Source organism: Callithrix jacchus, chromosome 9 (assembly GCF_049354715.1).
Source record: "Callithrix jacchus isolate 240 chromosome 9, calJac240_pri, whole genome shotgun sequence".
Lineage (NCBI taxonomy): Eukaryota > Metazoa > Chordata > Mammalia > Primates > Cebidae > Callithrix > Callithrix jacchus.
The window spans coordinates 79,027,110-79,051,959 of NC_133510.1; the positions used below are offsets into that span (position 1 = coordinate 79,027,110).

The 24,850-nt window shown below is 35.0% G+C and overlaps 1 protein-coding gene across 11 annotated transcripts in view; it reads right to left on the reverse strand.

Annotated features, from left to right (window-relative positions):
- The window catches only part of OSBPL8 (oxysterol binding protein like 8), a 207,104-nt gene that overhangs the window by 46,529 nt on the left and 135,725 nt on the right, over positions 1-24,850 (reverse strand). For 9 of the 11 annotated variants that reach the window (XM_078336914.1, XM_078336918.1, XM_078336916.1 and 6 more), the window contains 4 exons: positions 11,557-11,627; positions 5,591-5,668; positions 2,889-2,990; positions 718-921 (listed from right to left, as the gene is read on the reverse strand). In XM_078336914.1, the coding sequence (XP_078193040.1) occupies positions 718-921; positions 2,889-2,990; positions 5,591-5,668; positions 11,557-11,627 (455 nt within the window). Of the gene's footprint in view, positions 1-717; positions 922-2,888; positions 2,991-5,590; positions 5,669-11,556; positions 11,628-20,649; positions 21,413-24,850 lie in introns of those variants that run through there. The other 2 variants (XM_078336915.1, XM_009004261.5) reach the window with 2 other exon arrangements.

Below are 24,850 nucleotides of genomic sequence, written 5' to 3' on the forward strand. Positions count from 1 at the left end.
AGTTGGGACTACAGGTACATACCATCATACCTGGCTAATTTTTGTATTTTTTTGTAAAGACAGGGTTTCACCACGTTGCCCAGGCTGGTCTTGAACTCCTGAGCTCAAGCAATCCACCCACGCTGGCCTCCCAAAGTGCTGGGATTACAGGAATGAGCCACGGCGCCTGGCCACAGTAATGCTTTTCAGTTATAAAAAACATTAATGCTTCACTTTAAAGAAACCTGCCTCTTTCTCAAAAGCAAGTAGTTTAAAAAAAAAAATGTAAGAATAAGTAAGCTTATAGGCTTCCCATCACACATTTACATCACTAAAGGAAAGACCACAAAAATAAATGGCAGTTTCTGTTCTAGGGAATCCTAGTTACCATTTTCATAAAGAGAAAAAACACAGGAAAAGACAAACAAACAACAATAAATATGATACAATGTTACAAAATTGAGTTAGTAATTATAAACTGAAAAAAACATAATACAATTGAACACCCAAGGGCAAAAGAGATTTAAAAAAATGCAATATACAAAGTTACACCTCAAAGATAAAGCTTTTTGGTGCACATTTTGTTATGGGTAGAGGAAGAATGGGGAATAATGCACTGGAAGGTGGAACAGATTCTTAAGTCCTGACAGAGGACTAAACTCATTTGATTGATTTATCTGATTTCTGCTCAAAGATTACCATCTTTACCTTTCACCTATATAACAAGGACTTACATACCTTCACTGCCCAAATAGATTGCTCCAAAGGATGGAAAAGTTTGAAACAAAAGCCATCCTTTTTTGATGGACGCTCAATGATTTCACAGGCATTCAGAAGAACTGTTCCTACCCATTGACCATTTTTTTGGGTTTTATAGATCAGTAGAACCCCAGGTTTCAACACACACCACAACTTGGTCCAGCTCTTTAGAGTACCACGAATCTACAGAAAGATAAGTTTATTTTAAAAATGAAAATCTATTCCACAAGGTCCAAACCAAATAACTGCAAATAAAATGTTTTAATCTAAAATTTCCATTACGTGTGCACTTTAAATAGATATTTTGTTTAAAAGCTACTACATGGCAAGCACAGCAAACAGACATGAAAATGATATGGCTCTTATTTCTAAGAAACTTAAATTTTAGTGGGAGACAAGCCAACAGTTTCAAAATAGTGTACTAAGTAGAATAATTTTCTTCATCTCCCTCACCAGGTCAGGGGCCATTAAAATATACTTTCCTAGTACTGAGATTCTTTTTGTAACATTGATCATGGCTGTAATCTTATTTGTGTGTATATGATAATTCTGCTTAAAACAATTTTTCCCCTTCACCAAATCAACGGTGCAGAAAACACTGCTGGCACACACTAGGCATTCCCTAAGTATTTGGTGAGTGGAAGGAAGAGAAAATAACTTCCTCCTAGCCCCTAAAATTACGTTATTTAAACTACTCTGTTCCTAGTAATTACATAAAATTTATCATACAAATTTATTGGAGGATATTTTAAAATACAAGTTACATGAATCCCTATACTCTCATAAAATGTTCCTCATCCTAGGGTTTAATGCTATGTCAATAAGTCTAAAATTACTTTTTCTATCAATTTCTACTTCCATCATCTATTAAATTGTTTCCGTGCAATTCAGTGAATTCAAAATATTGAAAGGATGTTAATATTTAGATTAAAGATAAGAATCATACTTTTATTTACTGTTAAACATCTGCTATTTCAATGTACCTACAAGATGTATGAAATAATACAGGATTCCCTAACCCCGAAAATAGGCATACCACAGTAACTCTCAACAAGAAACATTTAGAAAGGAGTTTGGAGCCAGGCGTGAAGAAAAGAGAAAATCTTAAGATATGTGTATATGTAAAAGAATGGTAAGACAAGAAATGTGAAAGGAAGATAGGTCCCCTAAAATAACATTTTGGATCACAGAAATGCAACAGAACATGAAGGACAAATTATCAGAAGGAAGGAAAGGTAGAGAAAATCAGCCAGGGAATGTGTTGGGGACTTAATATTTTAACTCTGAAAAACCTAAGTGAGACCTTGAGCTAATACACTTCTAACTAGAGTCAAAACAAGTTGGAAGGTGTTATAGGCACAAGATTGAAGACCTTAGGATTAATTACGTGAATTGTCAGGGGAACTATCACTAGATGCTCATTTTAGTGAGAGGAGTCCTATTACAGTTCTCTTAAGGTTTATGAGGTCAGAGGTCTTAGTAAGTCTTGGCAAACATGGAAAGCTTTCAGGGTTGGGATGATTCTCAGGCACATGCCAGGTACTAAAATTTTCTGTGAGTCAGAGTCCTACAAGATCACTCTTCAAGTTAGGATTCCTACCAGCTGTCTTTCAGATTAGAATGAGAAAGAGGACAAAGTGACCAGGATGAAAGAAAAGAAAAATAACCAGAAGCCAAAATAATAGGGTATGGAAACAGCAATGTGTGCTTATAATTGATAATTTTCATTTGAAAAAATGTATCCAACTGATGATAATCATTTTAAAGTAACTTTTATATTGTTTGTCTCATCTCTTTTTAATAATATACCAAGTATACAGTAATTCTTAACAATAATTGAAATAGCAAGCAACATATTTTTTACGGCATATTGTAGTAGACAACATATCACACAAACCACAAAGCTTCTTGAAAAGAAATGCTATACTGAATGTAATTGATGCTACTGTTAAGAGAGGCATTAAGATTCCTTCTCTTCATTCAGATGGGAACACAGAACCTCTGGGAATACAATAATAGCTCCTTTGCCAGTGAAAAACAATAATCGTAGGAGTTGTTTTTGTCTCATAGGTTTTAGGTATACTCTGGGCTTTCCCATTCCAGTAGGTAAACATCTAGCAATCTGAATTCATGATTCACAACACACTGACCTTCAACCAATCAGCCATAACAATAACAGAAGGATCTGTGATTGTACTGAGCAGCTCCTTTGTGGCTCTTTTCTTTTCTTCGCGGTAATTTTTCTTTTGTACCTATTTTATAGAAATATTAGAAAAGTTAAAAACTCAACAGAAATGAGCAATTTATTTTAAGTTCAGGGGCACATATGCAGGTTTGTTACATAGGTAAACCTGTGTCGTGGGGGTTTGTTGTACAGATTATTTCATCACTTAGGTATTAAGCCTGGTACCCATTAGTTATTTTTCCCGATTCTCTCCCTCCTCCCACCCTCACCCTCTGAAAGGCTCCAGTGTGTTGTTCCCCTCTATGTGTCCATGTGTTCTCATCATTTTGCCCCTACTTCTAAGTGAGAACATACAGTATTTGTTTTTCTGTTTCTGTGTTAGTTTGCTAATGATAATGCCCTCCAGCTCCATCCAGTCTCTGCAAAAGACATGATCTCATTCTTTTTTATGGCTGCATAGTATTCCATGGTGTACCACATTTTCTTTATCCAGCCTCTCATTGATGGGCATTTTGGTTGATTCCATGGCTTTGCTTTGTGAATAGTGCTGCAATGAGCATACAAATTATAATAGAATGACTATATTCCTTTGGATATATACCAAGTAATGGCATTGCTGGGTTGAATGGTAGTTCTGTCTTTAGGTTTTTGAGGAATCACCACACCTGTCTTTTAACCTAATATGCTAGGATTCTAAAGAGGTTGAGTTTCATACTACAATGGTATGGAATTCTAAACCTCTTTAGAATTCCAGAATCTTAAAATAAAAATACTATAGTTTTTTTTTTTAAGTAGGAGTTAGTCTTAGACAACCAAGGTTAGAATCGAGTTTTTCTGACCACTAATCCAGTTCTACGTATCTTTTAAATAATTTTACCTTTTTCTTTTCTTTTCTGTTTTATGAGACAGTCTCATTCTGTCACCCAGGCTGGAGTGCAGTGGCATAATCTCAGCTTACTGCAACCTCTGCTCCTGGGTTAAAGCAATTCTCATGCCTCAGCCTTCCAAGTAGCTGGGATTACAGGTGTGAGCCACCACACCTGGCCAGTTTTACCTCTTTTTAATTACACAATACATTAATACAACCCCACAATAAAAATTTCAAACATAAAACTAGAAGCCATTTTTATTATATCCCATCCTATTCCAATCCTCTGAATTGATGACTGTTAACTTTCTGGAAAACAGTCTTTTCAGACTTTTTCTAAGTAAACAACCTATAGAAACATGTAGATTTTGTGTTTAGCGCACAAAAAGTTCCTTCAATAAACATTTTTTGAAGAGTATTAATGTTGTCTCATTCTTATTCTTTTAACTGTTACATAGGATTCCTGCTGCAAATTAAAATAATAAGAACGCTAACACTGAGGGCATTCTGTGAACCAGCCACTGTTCTAAGCACTTTACTTGTATTGCCATTACCTCATTTAATCATCATAACCACCTTGTGAAGTAGAATTATTATTATTCTTATTTTACAGACAAGAAAACTGAGGCAGAGAGAGTAACTTGCTCAGGATCATACAGTTAGTAAACTGTAGAATAAGGATTCAGAGGCAGACTAGCTCCCAAAGCTATTCTTTTAAATAATGGCCTACACTGCTTCTAAAGTATTTATTGATATATTCTCTTACTGATTAAAAAAAAAAAACCTTCTCTGTTACCAATTTTTTCAGATAACAAAGAATTCCACAACTGTTTTGCAATTGGAAGTTTTGCTCTCTTTCTCAACAATATGAAAGTTATACATAATTAAGAAACCATAACTATGAAATTAATTTATTCAAAACGTCAAAGTTTTGCCTTCATAAGTAAGTTAATTCTGATAATTTGGGGAAGCAGCAGTGGACTAAGGCAGTCTTATTATTGCTTTGTTGTTATAATTTGGATGGGGGAACAGTGATGATAACCTAGTAGTGATTACATTTTTAAACAATGTAACAAAATCTTCCACCAGAAAAGCTGTATTTAATGATAAACAGACTAGACATAGTAAAATTTTTAATAATTCTATGCCTCCAAACTTTAAATTTTTGGTCATTATTAATCTATCTGAACTAACAGATTTAATATGGGATACAAATGCAAATGTATATAGGATCACGTACGGAACACAAATGGTAAAATAGACTAGAAAGGAACCAGAGCCAGTTGGAAAGCATGTGTTTCTTAAGCTCCAGATTCTTGGCCACTCAGGAAGGTAAGTCCAGTGCTACATATTTCTCAGAGAAATTGGAAATCTGAACTTTTAATTAATTGTTGGGTCAAAATTTTAAAACATTAGGCAGGTCAAGTTCAGGCCATGACCCAGGAGTTAGCAAACTCTAATTTCAATGGGTGCCAGAGTTCCCATCAGGAGTTCCACAACTCAGTAATGATATACCTCGCTTGGATAGAGCTGTGTAGAGATATCAAGTCCTCAGCCTCTGCAGTGGCCATTTGAGGACTGAAGCAGTTTGCTCTGGGACAGTCATCAAGCAGCCTTATCAGTTGACCACAGTGTACCATACAAATATTAACATTTTCCATGTGTGCCTGCCTGTCTGTACCTCTGGATGTTTTTTCTTTCTTTAGGAACACACATATATATTTATCTTACTAGTCTACTTCCAAACACACATGCAAAGCACAATGAAAATTACCTTTCAGAAATAACTGGAAACTAACCTTAAGAGATTCTTTTTTTGTGAGTTTGCTTGAAGTTGAACTGTCCTTCTCTGAGCCATTATAAAGTTTAGATTCAGACTGAAATCATACAGAAATCAACAGAAGAGAATTAATTAAATCCTTCAGCTTTTCTACATATCACATAAAAATTAATGTTAAAACTAAGTTTGTGACATTCTTCTCATTTATTGTTATGATTTAAGCAAATGCCAATTTTCAAATACCATTTTCCCTATATAGTATTTGCCTTTAAAAATGAATCCGTGTTAAAAACATTAATACTGTATATAAACCTACAATGTAAAGTTAAATAAGATCATTTGTAGATTTTACATTCTATTTTGAGAGTATTTCTAAGAACATATATAATTAATTATTCTTAGGACAAAAGTAGCTAAAGCAATGTTACCTTTTAACAGCTGAAACACTCAAAAAATAAATAAAAAAAGAAAACAGACACAAATTCTTTTTTTTTATTGCATTTTAGGTTTTGGGGTACATGTGAAGAACATGCAAGATTGTTGCATAGGTACACACATGGCAGTGTGATTTGCTGCCTTCTTCCCCATCACCTGTATCTGGCATTTCTCCCCATGCTATCTCTCCCCAACTCCCCACCCTCCGCTGTCCCTCCCCCTTTCCCCCCAACAGACCCCACTGTGTAGTGCTCCCCCTCCCTGTGTCCATGTGTTCTCATTGTTCAACACCCGCCTATGAGTGAGAACATGCGGTGCTTGATTTTCTGCTCTTGTGTCAGTTTGCTGAAAATGATGGTTTCCAGGTTCATCCATGTCCCTACAAAGGACATGAACTCATTGTTTTTGATGGCTGCATAATATTCCATGGTGTATATGTGCCACATTTTCCCTGTCCAGTCTATCATTGATGGGCATTTGGGTTGGTTCCAGGAAAAGACACAAATTCTAACAAGCTGATGCACAAACACTGTTATAAACTAGTATTAAGCCACTCTACCTAATTTGTACAGTATGTAAACACTAATGTTTCTAGGATCTACTACTTCCTACCTATTGAGTGAGTAGGAATTCCTCACTAAATTACTGATGTCTTAAATCTTTTTCTGGACTTTCAGTTTGTACTTCACAGTTTTATCTAATCTTCACAAGAATCTTAAAAAATAGGCACAACAGACGGTTTTATCTCCATTTTACAAATCGTGAAAAGGAGACTCAGGAAGGTTGATTTTCGAAACTAACAATCATTAACAATCAACTCTGGTGAACACAGGTTCACCAGAGTAGAAAAGCACAAAACTTAAAAGCTGTGTCTACTTATTTTAGAAAAACAAAATTAAACATATTCCTTCAGTGTCCAGAATTTTTATTTTTAACTATTGTTAGACATAGGAGAAGGGACTTAAAGTTCTTAGTACTCCTAGGCAGTGCCAAGAAAGTATACAGAACTTGGTCCAAATGGTGGCTTTCAAATGTTGAGTGGCCAGATGTACATAATATCATTAGCTATGATCAAGGATACATAACTTTGCATACAACTGCCTCAATTTTCAGATTAATGAAAGCAGATAACATGTTTATTTTTCAGTGATACCCACTGTGTATAACTCAAAGAAAAGGAAGAACTTGGTTAGCATGTTCTATTTTTTACTTCTTTCCTTCTTGTTTTCTTTCTTTTCTCCTTTAACTGCTGTCCCCTTATAGGCTATGTAACTTTGAGGAGTTAATCTCCATCAGTCTGCTTCTTCACCTGTAAAATGAAGATACTACTACTAATTCATAGGATTGCTTTGAGGATTAGATGAGGTAGCATAATTAAAGTGTTTAACTCAGTACTTGGTATATATTGTTTCAGGTATATCTCAGATTGCAGGTGCTATCAAAAATCTGACCTTTAGAAATTTAGATAATAGGGTATTTATGAAAATACTCTGCAACTTGCTTTGAAAATTACAAAACACTACAGATATAAGGAGTAGTCATTATCATTATCCATATAACAAGGATAAAGAAGATAACAAGGATGAAGACAACAAAGATAGACCTTATTAACATTATGCTTATAACAAGGCTAATGATAAGTTACTGTGATCACATCAGACATTTTGGTTTAGAAAGGTTAAATCTCCAGGTAAATCTATATTTTAAAGCAAGTAATAGATGACTTAGCAAACCTACAAGGCAAGTGGACAGGTGGTTGAAAAGTCATCGTAAGAGATGTGAGCTCAAAAACGCTTTATCCTTTTAACAGAATTCTTTTTATCCCTCTAGATATATTAGTTCTGCTGTATTTCCTTTTGTTGAGATGGATAATTAAAAATTTATTTTAAAATGCTACTTTGTTTGGAATAATCTGATTAACTGACTTTTCCAATTCACTCATTCATACAATGACAAAGCCTAGGAAAAGATGCATGAGGAAAAGGAATTGCCTTATTTTATTTTATTTTTTGAGACAGGTCTCACTGTCACCCAGTCTGGAGTGCAGTGGCATGATCATAGCTCACTGCAGCCTCCAACTCTTGGGCTCAAGTGATCCCCCCACCTCAGCTTCCTGAGTAGCTGGGACCACAAGTGTATGCCACTATGTCTGGCAAATTTTTTGATTTGTAGAGTCAAGATCTCACTAGGTTGCCCAGGCTGGTCTCGAACTCCTAGGCTCATGCAGTCCTCCCACCTCAGCCTCCTAAAGTGCTGAGATTACAGGTGCGAGCCACTTTACTCAGCAATTTTATTTTTAAATAATGTCTTGGGGATAAGGCAGGTGTATTTCATTGTGCTAATCAGGCTCAATTATGAATTTTAAGAAATAATATTTAACCTAAAATCCTGTGACCAAAATGAGAGTATTCATATTTTTTTGCATCAAGTTGGAAAAAGTTAAAATTGTTTGATGGTCTCAGTCATAGAACTCAATCATGAAAGGAATAATAAATTTTGTTTTCCAAAATTACTCAGATAAGAATAAAAATTTTCAGAATTCCACAATATCAGGCTTAATGATAAATACATAAATTTTACGACTGTTCTGAAAAACAAGAGTTGGTTGCATGCATATATATACACACACGCAAATGTACATATATATGTGTATATATATTATATATTTGAAACAAGGTCTACTTTGTCTCTCAGGCTAGAGTGCAGTGGTGCAAGCATAGCTCACTTGCAGCGTCAACCTCCTGGGCTCAAACATCTCCTGCCTTAGCCCCCCAGATAGGTGAGATCACAGGCATGTGCCACCACACCCAGCTAATTTTTGTATTTTTTGTAGAGACAGGGTCTTATCATGTCCAGGCTGGTCTTAAACTCCTGAACTCAAGCAATCTTCCCATTTCAGCCTCCCCAAGTGCTGGGGTTATAGGCATTAACCACTGTGCCCAGCTGCATGTTAAAATATTTCAAGACAAAGTAGCAACTATAAACCTCTTGAGCTAACAGAATAAACTAAGATTAAATCTGTGAGAAAATCAGTACATTTCAGCTCTTGGAAAATAACATTATGAGTATAATTGTACTTATACCAAATAGTTATGTTAATAATCCCATTCATTTACTCTAATGCTTTATTCATAAGAAAATCGTAAGAAAATAAATTCTTAACTATCTATTACTAACCAGCTACTTTGTCAGGTACTTTCTGCATCGCAATTGGAATAGATCTTATCCCCTCCCTTGCACAAAAAGGAAAACTGGAGCCACTCTGAATTCTAGTTTTAAGACTTACTATTTTGAATATTGGGGAATTAATCTGTCTGAGCCTCAGTTTGTTCATTCATAAAATGGAGCCAGTAATACCTGTCTCCTAGTACTGTTATGAACGTTAAAATGGTCCATGTAAACTCTCAATAAAAAGTAGTTACTAAGCTGGGCATGGTGGCATGTGCCTGCAGTCCCAGCTACTCAGGAGGCTGAGGTGGGAGGACTGATTGAGCCCAGGAATTCAAATCCAGCCTGGACAACATAGTGAGACCCACCCCCATCTCTTAAAAAAAAAAAGTAGCTATTAATATCATCATAACTAGTAGCTAAAAACTTATAGGTAATAGGAATCAAGATTCATATTACTTTTCACTTTAAAGCAGTGCTGTCCAGAACTTTCTAAATGACAGATATTTTACATCTGAGCTGTCCAGTCTGGTAGCCACTAGCCATATGTGGTTATTGAGCATTTGAGGTGTGGCTAGTGTAACTGAGGAGTTAGATTTCTAATTTTATTTTGATTTAAAGATCCACATATAACTAGATGCTACTGTACCCAAAGCATAGTTCGAAAGCGTGTGTGTGTGTGTGTGTGTGTGTGTGCGTGCAAATAAGTAGCTGTGGCTACTTATAGATGGCAAATAAGTAGCCGTGGTATGTAAGTGTTTGTGTTTAGGTGTTCAGGCTTTTGAGTAGGAATACCATTATACCATATATTCACCAATTCTGGTATTAGTTTCTTGAAAATAGATCTTTAAAAAAAAAAAAACTCTATAAATCTCACTGCATTTCTAGCTGTGGCAGACCTAAGATAAATTATTTCCTACTTTCTTTGAGTATACAGACCACGTAAAACAACTGACAGGGCTCAAAACTCACTACCCCAAAATACAGGGGCATACTGACTCTTTTAAGCTGAAGGAAACTGAGAAAACTTGAAAAGCAGAAAGGACACTCTCTGACTTTCTCCCTTTCTGCTCTGATGCAGGCCACAATATAATTCTCTGACTTCCCCATGAAGCTGGTGCTCTACCTATACCTAGAAAAAAGAATCCAAAGACACAGAGATACCAAGAAGAATCTTAACAAACACACCTTGCTAAATTCCCCTCAGTGTATTAGCATCATATAATACTCCCCAACCTTTGTCCAATCATACTTCTGTGACTCTCTGCTCTTCATCAAACCAAAGCATAAAATACACATATTTCCCTGTTATTTTGGGTCTTCATTTCTGAAAGCTTGTCACACAGAACTTATACTAAACAAATGTGTATGGTTTTCCCTTGTTAATCTTTATTTTGTTATGGGGTTCTCAGCCATGAACCTTGCAATGGGGAAAGAAATCTTTTCTCCTGTTGGTGATCCAGGCATTTCTCATATAAATACAAAGTATCTTTAAACTTCTATCCTAAGTACTTTACAATAATATGATAAATGTACTTTTATGTAACATATACATGAAAAGTGGGAACAATATTTGTGTAAAATCGTACATAAAAACACTGTGCAATCCTCTCAACCACTCTCAAGAACAGGAGCAAAAAATGTAGGTTGAAAGAGGTAACCCTATTGCTGAGAATAGGGCTTTAGAAACAGGTTGTCTTACAGTCATTGAAGTTTGACTTCATAAACATAAAAGATCCCCCTGCTACAAAAATCTTACCAGAAAAAACAGCCAAAGGTCGAATCCCTTCACAAACTGTAGAAAATCTAGTGAACTACTAACCCACAGAAAAACATTACTGCATCATACAGTGTTTCTCAAATCTGAATATGCACTCTTAAAGAAAAAATGCTCAACAGACCTAAGTACGTGTCTAGGTATCCCAGTTTGAGAAATAGTGATTCATAAACTATGTCTTATTCTAAGAAAATGTCTTTCAATCTTAAGTAATTATTACTGCAAAGATCTGGCTTTTAATTGGCAAATATCTGTATTTTGATTGTCACCTAAATGAACTCAAAACCCTTAAGAATTTTTTTGTAAGCCATAAACCCTGAGAATATATCTGAATGCAATTCTCAGACTGAAGTTTGAGAAGTGCTGCTACAGTTGAGATACCAGAAACAGTATTACTGTGGCAGGAAAAGCAGCCTGTATTTCTAAGTAACCAACAATATTTATGTCAGCCCCAATGGAACTTCACTTTTTTAATACGCACTACATGGTTTAGACATATCAACATAAAAACATCTCATAAAAGCTTCCCGGGATTTCAGTGTTAGTTCCCTCATCTCAAATATTAGGGAAATGTCATAATCATGTATTTACTTATATATGCTTACCTTGCTCTTTGACATAGAAAGTGAAGAATCATCTTTGTTTTGAGAAATATCTTCCTTCCCTCTTTCAAAACCTTAAAAAAAAGTCAGTATCTCAGAATTACTACTTTTGAATATGTATAACAAGTCATTCAATTTCAAGTATAGATTATATTTGATATAAATCAGTGCAGGAAGCCTATATATACAGTTTTAAACTATTAAAGACCTCTAAAGGGTCATATATACTATAACCCTTTAGAATTAAGGCTTAGAAACAATGAAGTATTTCCCCAAAAACCACCAACATCATGAAATAGATCTCTTTTCTTTGTTCCTGATGAACTTCACATAAATTCAGCCCTCATAGAGCTTTTATTCTAGTGAGCTGGTTTCTAGCAACGAATTCTAATTGACAGAACCAATTCAACATACTTTTCATACCTTTGGTCAAAATGGAAAACAATTTTGGACTAGGTGATAAAAGACTGGGGAAATAAATCTGGGTTGACTTTTTAAAAATCTTATAATGTGCTTATTTTGAGAATTAGATGAGGATACATATAAAGCACTCAGCATAGTGTTTTTGCACAAAGCATACATTCAATTAATGTTCACCCTTATTATCATCATTTTCTATTGTTATTCTAAAACCATGAATCTACTCCCGAAATCATATAATACTTTACTATAGCACTATGCCAAAACCAATTAACAAATTACTATTACAAAGGTACAATTAGAGAAACATCAATATTGAGACTTGTGTGGCAGGCATAAAAGAAGCAGTATACATTTTAATTTTAATGAAGTTTTTCTATTTTTTAGGACAAGTACTATTAACTCTTCCCTATAATTATTTGTTCAGAGTCCAATTAAAGCCTATATCAAAAAACATATTATTATTCAAACATACAATTATTCAAAAAGTAGCACTTTAAAAAAATCAAGTGGCTGGATGTGGTGGCTCATGCCTATAATCCCAGCACTTTGGGAGGCCGAGGCAGGTGGATCACGAGGTCAGGAGTTCAAGACCAGCCTGGCCAACATGGTGAAACCCTATCTCTACTAAAAAATACAAAAATTAGCCAGGCATGGTGGTGCATGCCTATAGTACCAGCTACTCAGGAGGCTGAGGCAGGAGAATTGCTTGTACCCGGGTGGCAGAGGTTACAGTGAGCTGAGATTGCACCACTGCACTCCAGCCTGGGTGATGAAGCAAGACTCTGTCTCAAATAAATAAACAAACAAACAAATAAATAAAGTAGTACCAGTGCCTGAAGTATTTTAAAATCACTTCTAGCATATCAAGGATAATATCATTGATTCTATATTTGGTTTGTTAATATAACAGCTAAAAAAAAATCTGTTCTATTTTCTTAATCCAGATATTTTACTGAAAATTTTATATAATATGAAAAACGGATTTTTCCCCTCTCTGGTAAGAAAAAAGATCACTAAATCCCAATACTAAAAGTAAAAAGAAAATAAAACTTTTACAAATTCAACATGAAATTCTTAATGAAATTAATTAATGATGTGGGGTAGTAAATTCTCTTCCAACTGTCCTCCCCACTCCTACAATGAGATAGAAACCTACATCCCTATTAGAATGGCTAAAATTAAAAGGACTAACACTATCCAAGTACAGGTGAAAACATGGAGCAACTGAAACTGTTCACTACTGGTAAGAACACAAAGTGGCAATAACAACTTTTAAAAACTATTTGACAGTATCTATTAACGTCAAATGTACACATACTCTAACACAAAGGAATTCTAATCCTAGACAAACCCAACAGAAATGAGTGTGTACATCCATCAAGAGAGGTACAAGAATGTTCACATAAGCTTTATTCATAATAGCCAAAATCTAGAACCACTTCAAATGACTATGAAGAGTAAAATTAATAAATATATCATAGTATGGTCACACAATGGAATATTAAGACAGTAACAAAAAAGGAACAACAAATATTGAGTAAAAGCCGACTCTCCCCATTTAAAAAAAGTACATACCATATGATTCTATTTACAAACTTAATCTATGGCATTAGAGGTTGGAACAGCAGGTTACCTTCCTTGAGGAAATACTGACTTGGAGGGGTGTGAGACAGCCTTCTGATCTGGGAAGTGATTACACGTTGTCTATACGTTACTAAAAATTCAAAAGCTGCACATTTTATTATATTTAAGTTATACATCAATAAAAATAATTTAAAAACACACCCTTTCCCTATTCTTCCAGTTTATTTCCCTATTCTTCTATTTCATGTCCCTAATTACTAATGGTGTTGAAAACTTTCTCATGTTAATTGGCTCATTTCTTCTTTGTGAAGAATGCCTTCAGATCTTTTGTATATTTTTTTAAAAAACTCATCTGTCTTTTCTTATTATGCAAGAATTCTTGATATATTCTAGATACTAGTCCTTTGCCAAATGTATTTGTTGCAAACATATCCTTATTCTGTGGCTTTTTATAGGCTACATGGTTTCTTTTGGTGAAGAGCTTTTAATTTTCATGTAGTCAAATTTAGCAATCTTTATAGGTTAGTGCTTTTGGGTCTTAAGAAATTCTTCCCTAAATCTGCAGTAATCATAAAAATATTTTCCAACCTTTTACATCTACATCCACAATCCACCTGGAATTGACAATTGAGTACAGTGTGATATACAGGTACAATTTCACTTTCTTTTCATTTAGATACCAACTGACTTGCCACCAATTATTGATAAGAACCTTTTATCCGTATGTGTCAAATGTTCACATACATGTAGGTTTGTTTCTACACACCCTATTCTGTTCTATTCATCTAGCACTTAAAGTACAAAACTGCCTAGAAATGGTGAATGCATGCGTTCTTGTCTTGTTTCTAATCTCAAAACTGTCAATATTTAACCATTAAGCACAATGTTTAATGTAGATTTTTGGGTATATTTTTACGTATATATATTTATGTATATTTGGATACAGATATTAATATCGGTACAGATACTAATATAGATATTTGAGAAACAGGTTTTTTTTTTTTTTTTTTGAGACAGGTCTTGCTCTGTTGCATAGGGTGGAGCTCAGTGGTGTGATCTCAGTTCACTGCAGCCTCGAACTCCCATGCCCAGGCGATCATTCAATCTCAGCCTCCTGAGTAGCTGAGACAAGAGGCACATGTCACTAGGCTTGGCTGAGACATGGTCTCATTATGTTGCCCAGGCTGGTCTTGAACTCCTGGGCTCAAGCAATCCTCCCACCTTGACCTCCAAAAGTGCTAGGATTACAGTTAGGAGCCACTGTGTCCAGCTAGAACAGGTACTGATATAAATATTTAAGGAAGTTCACTCCTTCTAGTATACTAAAGGAAGAGTTACCAAAACGAAATTTGGATTTCATGAAAACTTTTCCCACATCTATTAAAATAACCATGTTATTTTTTCTGCTTTTAATCTGTTAGTGTAGTGAATCACATTAATTTCTAATGTTAAGTCAATCCTGCTTTCTTAGATTTTCATCCAACTTAGTAATAATGCATTATTCTCTTTATAAAAAGATTTTGCTACTATCATTAAGGAGTTTTGTAATCTATATTCATTGCTGATTAGAAAAATTATAGGACAATCTCTTTCAATTGAAATTCATATCAAAGTTATACTAATACTAGTGTTCTTCCCACTCTCCACTTCTATTCTCTGAAAGCGGTTGTGCAAGATTGGAATTATTTCTTCATTTAATGTTTGGCAGAACTTGATACCTACTTGAATTTGGAGGCTTCTAGTTTAATTTCTGTTTGTTTTCTTGAGATGGAGTCTTGCTGTGTTGCCCAGGCTGCTGGAGTGCAGTGGCGTGATCTCGGCTCACTGCAGCCTCTACCTCCTGGGTTGAAGCGATTCTTGTGCCTCAGCCTCCTGAGTAGCTGGGATTACAGGTGCATGCCACCAAACCCGGATAATTTTTGTATTTTTAGTAGAGAGAGGGTTTCACCATGTTGGCCAGGCTGGTCTTGAACTCCCAACCTCAAGTAATCCACCCTCCTCAGCCTCCCAAAGTGCTGGGATCACAGGTGTAAGCCACCGTGCCCAGCTAATTTTCACTACTTTCTTGATAGCCTTTCTCTAAAATATTCTGTCTCTTGACTTACATAAAGTAACAAGAGTATCCTTCGGATATTCTATTGAAATGACCATTTATTCCAAATGGTCATTAAGTAGCTAAGTGAGGATTAGAAATTAGGTAGTCTAGCTCCATTTTCACTCTGCAATATACATTCAGGCTGACTTCCACATTTTCTGAGGTTAAAGAACACAAAGCAATAGCACATATTCAGGCCAGGCACCGTAGCTCACACCTATAATCTCAGCACTTTGGGAGGCTGAAAGGGGCAGATCACTTTGAGGTCAAGAGTTCCAGACCAGCCTGGCCAACATGGTGAAACCCTGTCTCTACTAAAAATACAAAAATTAGCCAGGTATGGTAGTGTAGGCTTGTAATCCCAGCTACTTGGGAGGCTGAGGTGAAAGGATTGCTTTAACCCACTAGGTGGAGATTGCACCAAACCAAGATTGTATCACTGCACTCCAGCCTGGGCAACAGAGTGAGACTTGTCTCAAAACAAAACCAAAAACAAAAAAGCAGATATTCAGAATAATGAATATTTAGATTGACAGATAGCAATCCTTTCAATCAACTAAGAAACGTCTCTTATAAATATAAATATTTGTTCATGAAGTCCTTGCCTACTCCTATGTCCTGGATGGTTTTGCCTAGATTTCCTTCTACGGTTTTTATGGTGCCGGGTCTTATGTTTAAGTCTTTAATCCATCTGGAGTTAATTTTGGTGTAAGGTGTCAGGAAGGGGTCCAGTTTCTGCTTTCTACACATGGCTAGCCAGTTTTAGGCGATTCCTCAAGGCCTTAGAAATTGAAATTCCATTTGACCCAGTAATCCCATTACTGGGTATATATCCAAAGGACTATAAATCGTTCTACTACAAGGACACATGCACACAAATGTTCATTGCAGCACTGTTTACAATAGCAAAGACCTGGAACCAACCCAAATGCCCATCGATGATAGACTGGATTGGGAAAATGTGGCACATATACACCATGGAATATTATGCAGCAATCAGAAATGATGAGTTCGTGTCGTTTATAGGGACATGGATGAATCTGGAGAACATCATTCTCAGCAAACTGACACAAGAACAGAAAATGAAACGCCGCATATTCTCACTCATAGGCGGGTGATGAAAAATGAGAACACATGGACACAGAGAGGGGAGTACTAAACACTGGGTTCTATAGGGGGAAAAAGGGGAGGGCCAGTGGGAGGGGGAGGTGGGGAGGGATTGCCAGGGGAGAAATACCAAATGTGGGTGAAGGGGAGAAAGCAAACAAAACACACTGCCCTGTGTGTACCTATGCAACCGTATTGCATGCTCTGCACATGTACCCTAAAACCTAAAATGCAATAAAAAAAATAATAATAAATAAAAAAAATAAAAAAAGACAACTACAAAAAATATATATATATATAAATATTAGGCTGGGCATGATGGCTCATACCTATAATCCAAACACTTTGGGAGGCTGAGGCAGGCAGATCACTTGAGGCCAGGAATTCGAGACCAGCCTGGCTAACATGGTGAAACCCTGTCCCTACTAAAAATACAAAAATTAGCTGGGTGTGGTGGTACATGCGTGTAGTCTCAGCTACTTGGGAGGTAGAGGCAGGTGAATTCCTTGAACTCAGAGGCAGAGGTTGCAGTGAGCCGAGATCACACCACTGCACTCCAGCCTGGTAGACAAGAGCGAGACTCCATCTCAAAATATATATATATATCTCTCTCTCTCTACACACACACACACACACACACACACACACACACACACACACACAAATAAAATAGGTGGGTATATATACATACACATACATACATACGTAAAAAAATTAAATAGGTGGGTACCCACCTATAACACACTGCATTTTGGGATTAAAAAAAACATGAAAAAACATTGTTCCCTATCATTCCTTTCTTTTAAACAGGTTATCGTCTAGAGCGAAGCCAGGTATTCAAACAAAAATTATAGTACAGAAAAATAACTGCTTATCATGAAAGCAGAGGGATATTTGAGAATAAGCTAGGGAGTCGGACTATCTGTCAACCCTGGTGCCACCATTTTCTAGCTTTATGACACTAGGTACGATACCTAACTCCCAATGGTTTGGTTTCTCTCATGGGGAAAAGGCATTAAAGTGATAAAGTACTGAAGACTGAAGCAAGAGAGTTTTATAATATTCTCTTCATATGAAAAAAAAAGGAACATACTAATGGTTTACAGAAATGCTCTCAACCATCAAGACAAACAAAAAAAAATTTCCTAGTTATAACTCAATCCCAAAACAAAAAATTAATGACATTCAACTTGGTAGAAAAAAAATCTGTCATGTCTTTCTTCTAATCTTTTCGTTTTGGAAGTAGTCACAAATTCACAGTAATTTGAGTGCATATAATAACGCTTCCATCAAGTAATTATATAACCATGGTGAAACTCTTTAAATCCCAGGGACTTCAGTTTTTCATCTACAGTAAATTTTACATTAGATAATCTCTAGTACATAGGTTTACTTTCTCCTGCTAATGCAATGAAATATCATCCGTGAATAAATTAGCCTTCTGCCCTTAACCTCTAATTTCTTCACAAAATGCAAGTACTATCATCACTGATAAAGCATTACCTTTTTAATATACCTGGTTCATTAATGTTGTGATACAATAAAGCAAATTTTATGTTGCTTTGGTCTTATTAAAATGAAATTATATATACAAATCTACAAATAAAATTTTTATAAGTATCTACAAAATAAATACAGAATTGCTACATTAACTATACTGAATACAGCCAAGCACCAAGAAAAAAATCTGAGAAGTCAAAATATACAAAAAACTATGCACTAAAGTGTACAGTCTATAGATGTCTATAGATGCTTTCTTTGCTCAAAGACTATTTACAACAAATATGAGGTGCTGTTCTAGGGATTAGTAAAATAAGCATATCTAGAAGTAACAGCTGAGATCAAGAGATAGATAATCAAATATGAACTAAATAAAACATCCATGTTAAAGCTAATCATTAAGAAAAAGGCTATACTGACATATTTATTAAGACAGAAGTGACTAAAAGAAAAAAGATTTTTTTCAGGAAAATTTAAAAAGGGTTATGCTCAAAGCAGTAAGAAGAAGTTATCTTTAAATATCACTAATGTAGAACAAATCTTTCCTTCTCTAATGATGTCAGATAAAAGCAAATGCATCTAAAATAATTTCTTCAATACAACAATGAAGTCTATCAGGAGATATTAGATGTACTTTTTACTTTTACCGTAAATACATAACAAAAAGTCACTGCTTTGAAGTACTTAATTCCATTCTACCTCTTAGTTGATAAAAGCAGATATTTTACAGAGCTTTTTATCACAACTGGTTGTTTTAAGGAAATGATGGAATCAATCCTATGAATATGATTTTCTCTATTTCAAGAATTAGAAAAAGCAAACTATTTACTTTTCTATGAAAACAAATCCATCCAAGATGACTTTGAATATTTCTTTGACAAGATAAACGAATAATTTTGCCTTAATTGCCTAATTAAGTAAGTACCAAACTTTAAAAGCCATGTTTTCTATTGTTCATGAATGTCACATGATTATTCTGTAAAGCTAAGTGGACTTGTGACATGAAGGTCAGCAAACAATATGTACAAGCAAGCTTGTTGTCTTAAAAACTGCAAACAAGGAGACAGAAACAAATACAGAAATGAAATTCATTTTAAAAGCAAAAATATTTAAAAACACTAAAAAAAAACTCAATATTTTGTATTTGCAAAGCCACTTCTGAATGACAAATGACTAAAATTTACACCATTCAAAACATAAGAAAGAAGCATGATAGTAACCATGCTACACTAAGAAGACTCAATACGGATTATGAGTGCTATTTAAAGCTTATGCTACTTAGGGACAGTTCAGGACTATGGTTTCCAATTTTTTGTAAAACACTATTAGAAAAGAATGAAATCAGTGAATTTATAATAATTTACTTAATTACTCAGATGAACTTTCTATGAGGTGTTTTACTATCTTAAAAGAAGAGACATACCACTTATCAGCAAGAATATTCAGAAAGCCAAGAATAATGGTTATTGTAAAAACAGGAAATTTAATTAGCAAAATTTAAGGGTCAGAAAAAAAGATATAAATGCAAGCATCAGTGTCAGTCAATATTTCCTTGCCATTATTAAAGAATACTTTTATTTTAAAAGAAAATATAACCTTAAAAGAGTAGATATATAGCAGTTTAAAAATCAGAAAGGAAAACAAAAGATTATTTAAACGTATTCAAATACTTGCTACAATTTCAAATAATAAAAGATCATGTCTACATCTCATTCACCAATTGTTTAATGCCTAAATCATAGCTGTCAAATGCCTGCTTTAATAAATATAACCCTAAAAATACCGTAAATTTCCATGATAAAAATTAATCACACACATACATACATCTAACAAGAAGAAAGTAAGGTATTTCAAAAACTATACTTGAGCAGAAAGCTTCACTTTAGTCAGAATTTAAGATAAACTTGAGAATTTAAAATTAAAAAGATTAAGATAATAAAGTAGTAAGATTAAAGCTTACTTTAAAAATCAACTTCAATATAGTTACTATTCTGCAAAAAATTAATATTATCAATATCAATATCTGGGTTTCATTTGGTAAACCCTCAGAGCAATTTGTTCATTTACATAATTTTGTGTTTATCTCAAGTCTAGAAGGGCTTTAATTTTATCAAAGGGTCATAATATTTCTATAATTAAAGCAAAAATTTATGCCATAAGCACTCAAGATCCCTACTTGACTGAATCATTACTTCTCAAGTTTTAGCTGAAGAGATTCTAAGAGAAAATATAGAAAAGCCAAGCTGTTTAGCAGCAGTTACTGAAACCTAAGTTTTTACCACAGAATTGTTTTGTCTAAATGAAAGCAGCTTAAAAATGTTAAAATGCTTGGTTTATTTTAATTAAAAGTCTGTACGAAATAAGAATGCAAGATTAAACACACAAACCTGGCAATGAAGGAGAAAGTTCATTGTATCCTCCAAATGAAGCGTTCCGAATAAGCTTTCGGCCATCAATCCGTGGAGGAAATAAAACAGGCGAAACCCCAGTACATGAAGAAAATCTACGTTGTTGTGAGCTCTCTTCTTTCATAGCTCAGAAGGTCTATTTAACGTATATGTTCACCCAGAGGCTAATGAGACCAATATGGCAAAGGCAGGCTTTTCTCTCACGTCCAAATGTAGCAAAACCCACCAGCACAAACAAAGAACACACACATTTAACAGCAAAGGAGGACCAAAGGCTGTCAAATCAGCAATAAACAGAGAAAGCCTGACAGAAAAAGCAGTAAACCATGCTGCTGATTTTTTAAAAATGGAACTGATGAACACGAAAGACTATTCTACTAATGTTTTACCTTTTTACCAAACCACCCTGATGCTTTAGGAAAACAAAGCAAGATCAATACTTAGCAATTCAAGATGAAAATAAAGTCATTTTCTCGTCTCTTCTCAAAAATACAATCCTTTTATCACATCCATTATGTTTTTGTAGTATCCGGCCACACTTCCCACCTCTTCCGACTCCTTCCTTCCCAGCTTTTGCTTACTTCAAAGATGGATATAAACATAACGCTTCTTACCTTCCCTGAAGCTTCTAGATTTATATCTAATCTAGAGCTTGCCTCAGCCATGATTAAAAATTCATAAGGAAAGATACTCTTTCAAGCACAATGCTGATGGATTCCAACAGTTAAATCAGAGAATAAACATTTAAGTTTTACCTCCAGCAGGGATATATGAATCATTAAGACAGTGTTAGTGCAAACCAATCAAAAGAGGAGATTAAAACCACATCATAATGCTGTGTGCTCTAACATGTTCCTTGAAACAAATATGAGCTACTAATGTTCCTCTTAATTACATTTAAACTGTTGAAAATGTACAATATATCAATGAGTCATTCCCACTCAAAATATTTTATTAAAAAAAGCAACTTTATTATCACAGTGACAAATGTACTATGTTTAAAACTAAGTGACTAATATTGACCTGTCATTAAATCTAACAGGTACTTTCCTATCCTTATAATACTATCTCTTTATACCTAATCTTTGAAATTTCAAAAAATTTTCTTCTATTTACACTAAAATCGGAACTTACCCTACCTTAATTCAAATTTAAAAGCTCTAGTCAGTTGCTCTCTTTATATGCTGTAGATTGATTATTTTTGGTTGTAATTCTTTCTTTCAGTCTAAAAATATACCTATTCAGCTGGACAACAACCGAGTTACCATTTACTTAGTGGTTCATTTTCATAGGTACCTTACCATAAAATCTCAGTTTCCTTCCTTACTATGCATACGCTTCAAGGCTGCTTCTCCATTCATACACAACAAGATGTCATATAATCTAAGACTCTGCCCTTACTACAAAGGACACACACAAAAAAAACAAAACTCAATTTATTGTTCTTTTTCTTTGAGATGGAGTTTCATTCTGTCACCCAGGCTAGTGTACAGCGGTGCAATCTCAGCTCACTAACACCTCCACCTCCCAGGTTCAAGTGATTCTCCTGCCTCAGCCTCCCACATAGCTGGGAATACAGGCACCCGCCACCATGCTTGGCTAATTTTTATATTTTCAGTACAGATGGGGTTTCACCATGTTGGCCAGGCTGATCTCAAACTCCTGAACTCAGGTGATCCATCCGCCTTTGTGTCCCAAAGTGCTAGGATTATAGGCATGAGCCACCACACCAGGCAAAACTCAATTTCTTGTACATGACATATTCTTTCTTGGGCAAAGGCAATTCAAAATCAATTAGTGGAGAATAAGTTTTACATAACTGCAACAAGTTTGTGAGTTTTGGGGGCTGGTTTATTACTTTTTGCTTTGCTCCATGTCATAAAATGTACATTATTATTAACTGTAGACAACAAATAATTATAATTCATGTAATGGTGCTTGCCTTTGAAGGTATAAAGAACATAACATCACAAACAGAATTATACTGGTATAATGGTTAAGCAGGATCTGAAACTAAATTGCATTCAAATCTCGGTTTTATCTTACCTAAATATACTTAAACAGTTTACTTAATTTCTCTGAGTCTCCGTTTCCTCATCTATAAAATGCTAATAGTAGTACTCATATGGGTTTGTTATGAGGATTAAATCAGACAATACACATAAAGTCTTAAAAGAGTCAAGGTTAAAATGGCAAAAAGAAGATACTGAACAAATGTGTTCCCTCCTAAAACTCAAGTAAAAGCACAGAAAAGGGGTAAAAAAAATAAACAAATATGTGTGTGTATACACACACACATACAATTTTTACACACACACACACACACACACACACACACACACACACATCCCAAAAGAGGGTATCCAGGAGAAAATATATTAACGACATAAATTTGACACTGCAAAGCTTGAGATGAACAAGTAGTCATGGTCTTACAGATCCAAGAAGGCCAAGTCATAACCAGCAGTAGTAAAACCAGAAAATCAACATTATTTACACCAAAGAACCCTTCTTCACATAATTCAAAGCACCAAGTTCCTCTGGATCATGAATCATACAGGCTATTCACATCAACAACAATATTGGAAGCAGGCCAAAACTAAAACCATTATCTTTAAAGCATGAAAGACAACTAGTTTCAATTTAGAATTCCATACTGAGCCAAACTATCAATTACATATTAGAGTAAAATAAAGGTATCTTCAGATATGCAAGGTCTGAAAATTTTATTTTCTATGTACCTTTCAAAATAATTTACTACAGCAGCCCTTTTCAGCTGGGGTTCTGCAATAGAATTAAGCTTAATATATTAAGGCATCCATTGTTCAAAATGAATAAAATTTATCTCCCATGCATCTGTAATCTATCTAATCTATGTTTCCAACCATGCACTGTATCTTTGGCATAACTGATAAAATATTCCTATAGGGCTTACTCTTGTCACGAGACCCCAGTTAAGAAAGGTTGTACTAGAAGATAAACTGTACCAAAAAGTCATAAATCAAGCATGGATGGGGTATAGAAACAGGACATCCAATATAAAAGAGCTTTCATTACCAAAAAGTCCCCCCGCCACTGCATCATCTTTTTTGACACATGGGCAAACTTCTTGGGTGTGTTTTGCCCAAGTTCTTTGCTGACACTGGCTTGTCTGACTGTATGCTAATAAAGCTTCTCTTTTCTTCCAAGCTGATGTTTGGATCACCCAAGAATACTTCCAATACAATGAAGCATTCTACTTTTTACCTATTCCTGGTAGAACATGGTGAGCTAAAAAGCAGAATATACCTCTCCTGATCATATTACTGCCAGGTGTCCAGTACCCAAACCACAAGCAATGATGAATCCTCTATTTCCCAGGACCTACTAAGTATCCTGCCAAATGCCTTCTTGAGAAGACTTTTGTTAAATTCTCAAAGAAATCACAGCCAAACTATGGCTCAGAGACTCTTGCTCAGTTTATCTTCCAGCAATGTTGCCCTTTCCTTACTCAACTAGGTTTCTGCTTGCTACTGTTAAATAAGCAGGAGGCCAATGGCCTGAAGCTGTCTCTGTTCTTTTAGTTCCTAAGAAAAATGCAAGCTAACTTTGGTATGTAGATGAACAGAAACCTAACTTAGGAGTCTAATATTTGTAACAGGCAGATCTCAGCCAATCACAAGCAGCTGAGCTCAGACAATCACAGGCAATAAACTAATCAGATCATGTCCAAATAGGGCAGAGAAGCCCAGCTGTACCCAATCAAGCTACTTCTGTATTTCTGAGTTCTGTCTATAAATATTCACTGCTTATGTAGCCGAGTGGTACTCTCTGGATCTGTTCTGGTTTTGAGTGTTGCCCAATCCATGAACTGTTTTCACTGAAATAAACTCTGTTAAATTTAATTTGTCTGAATTTTTTATTTAAACATACTCTAAATAGTGTTTAAAAAAACATAAATTGTCTAGATATGCATACATGATAACACTACTAGAAAAAAAGAAAAGGCACACAAAAGTGAGGACTGTGGTTACCTAGAGCATGCAGAAGGCATATCAAGGGGAAGAGATGAAGATCAGGAGATATACATAAAAACTTCTAAAGTACTACCAATGATCTCTTCTAAACCTGGGATGCTGGGTACTTAAGTATTGGTTTTATTATTATTTTATTAACTGTAAATGCATTTTATGTACTCTTC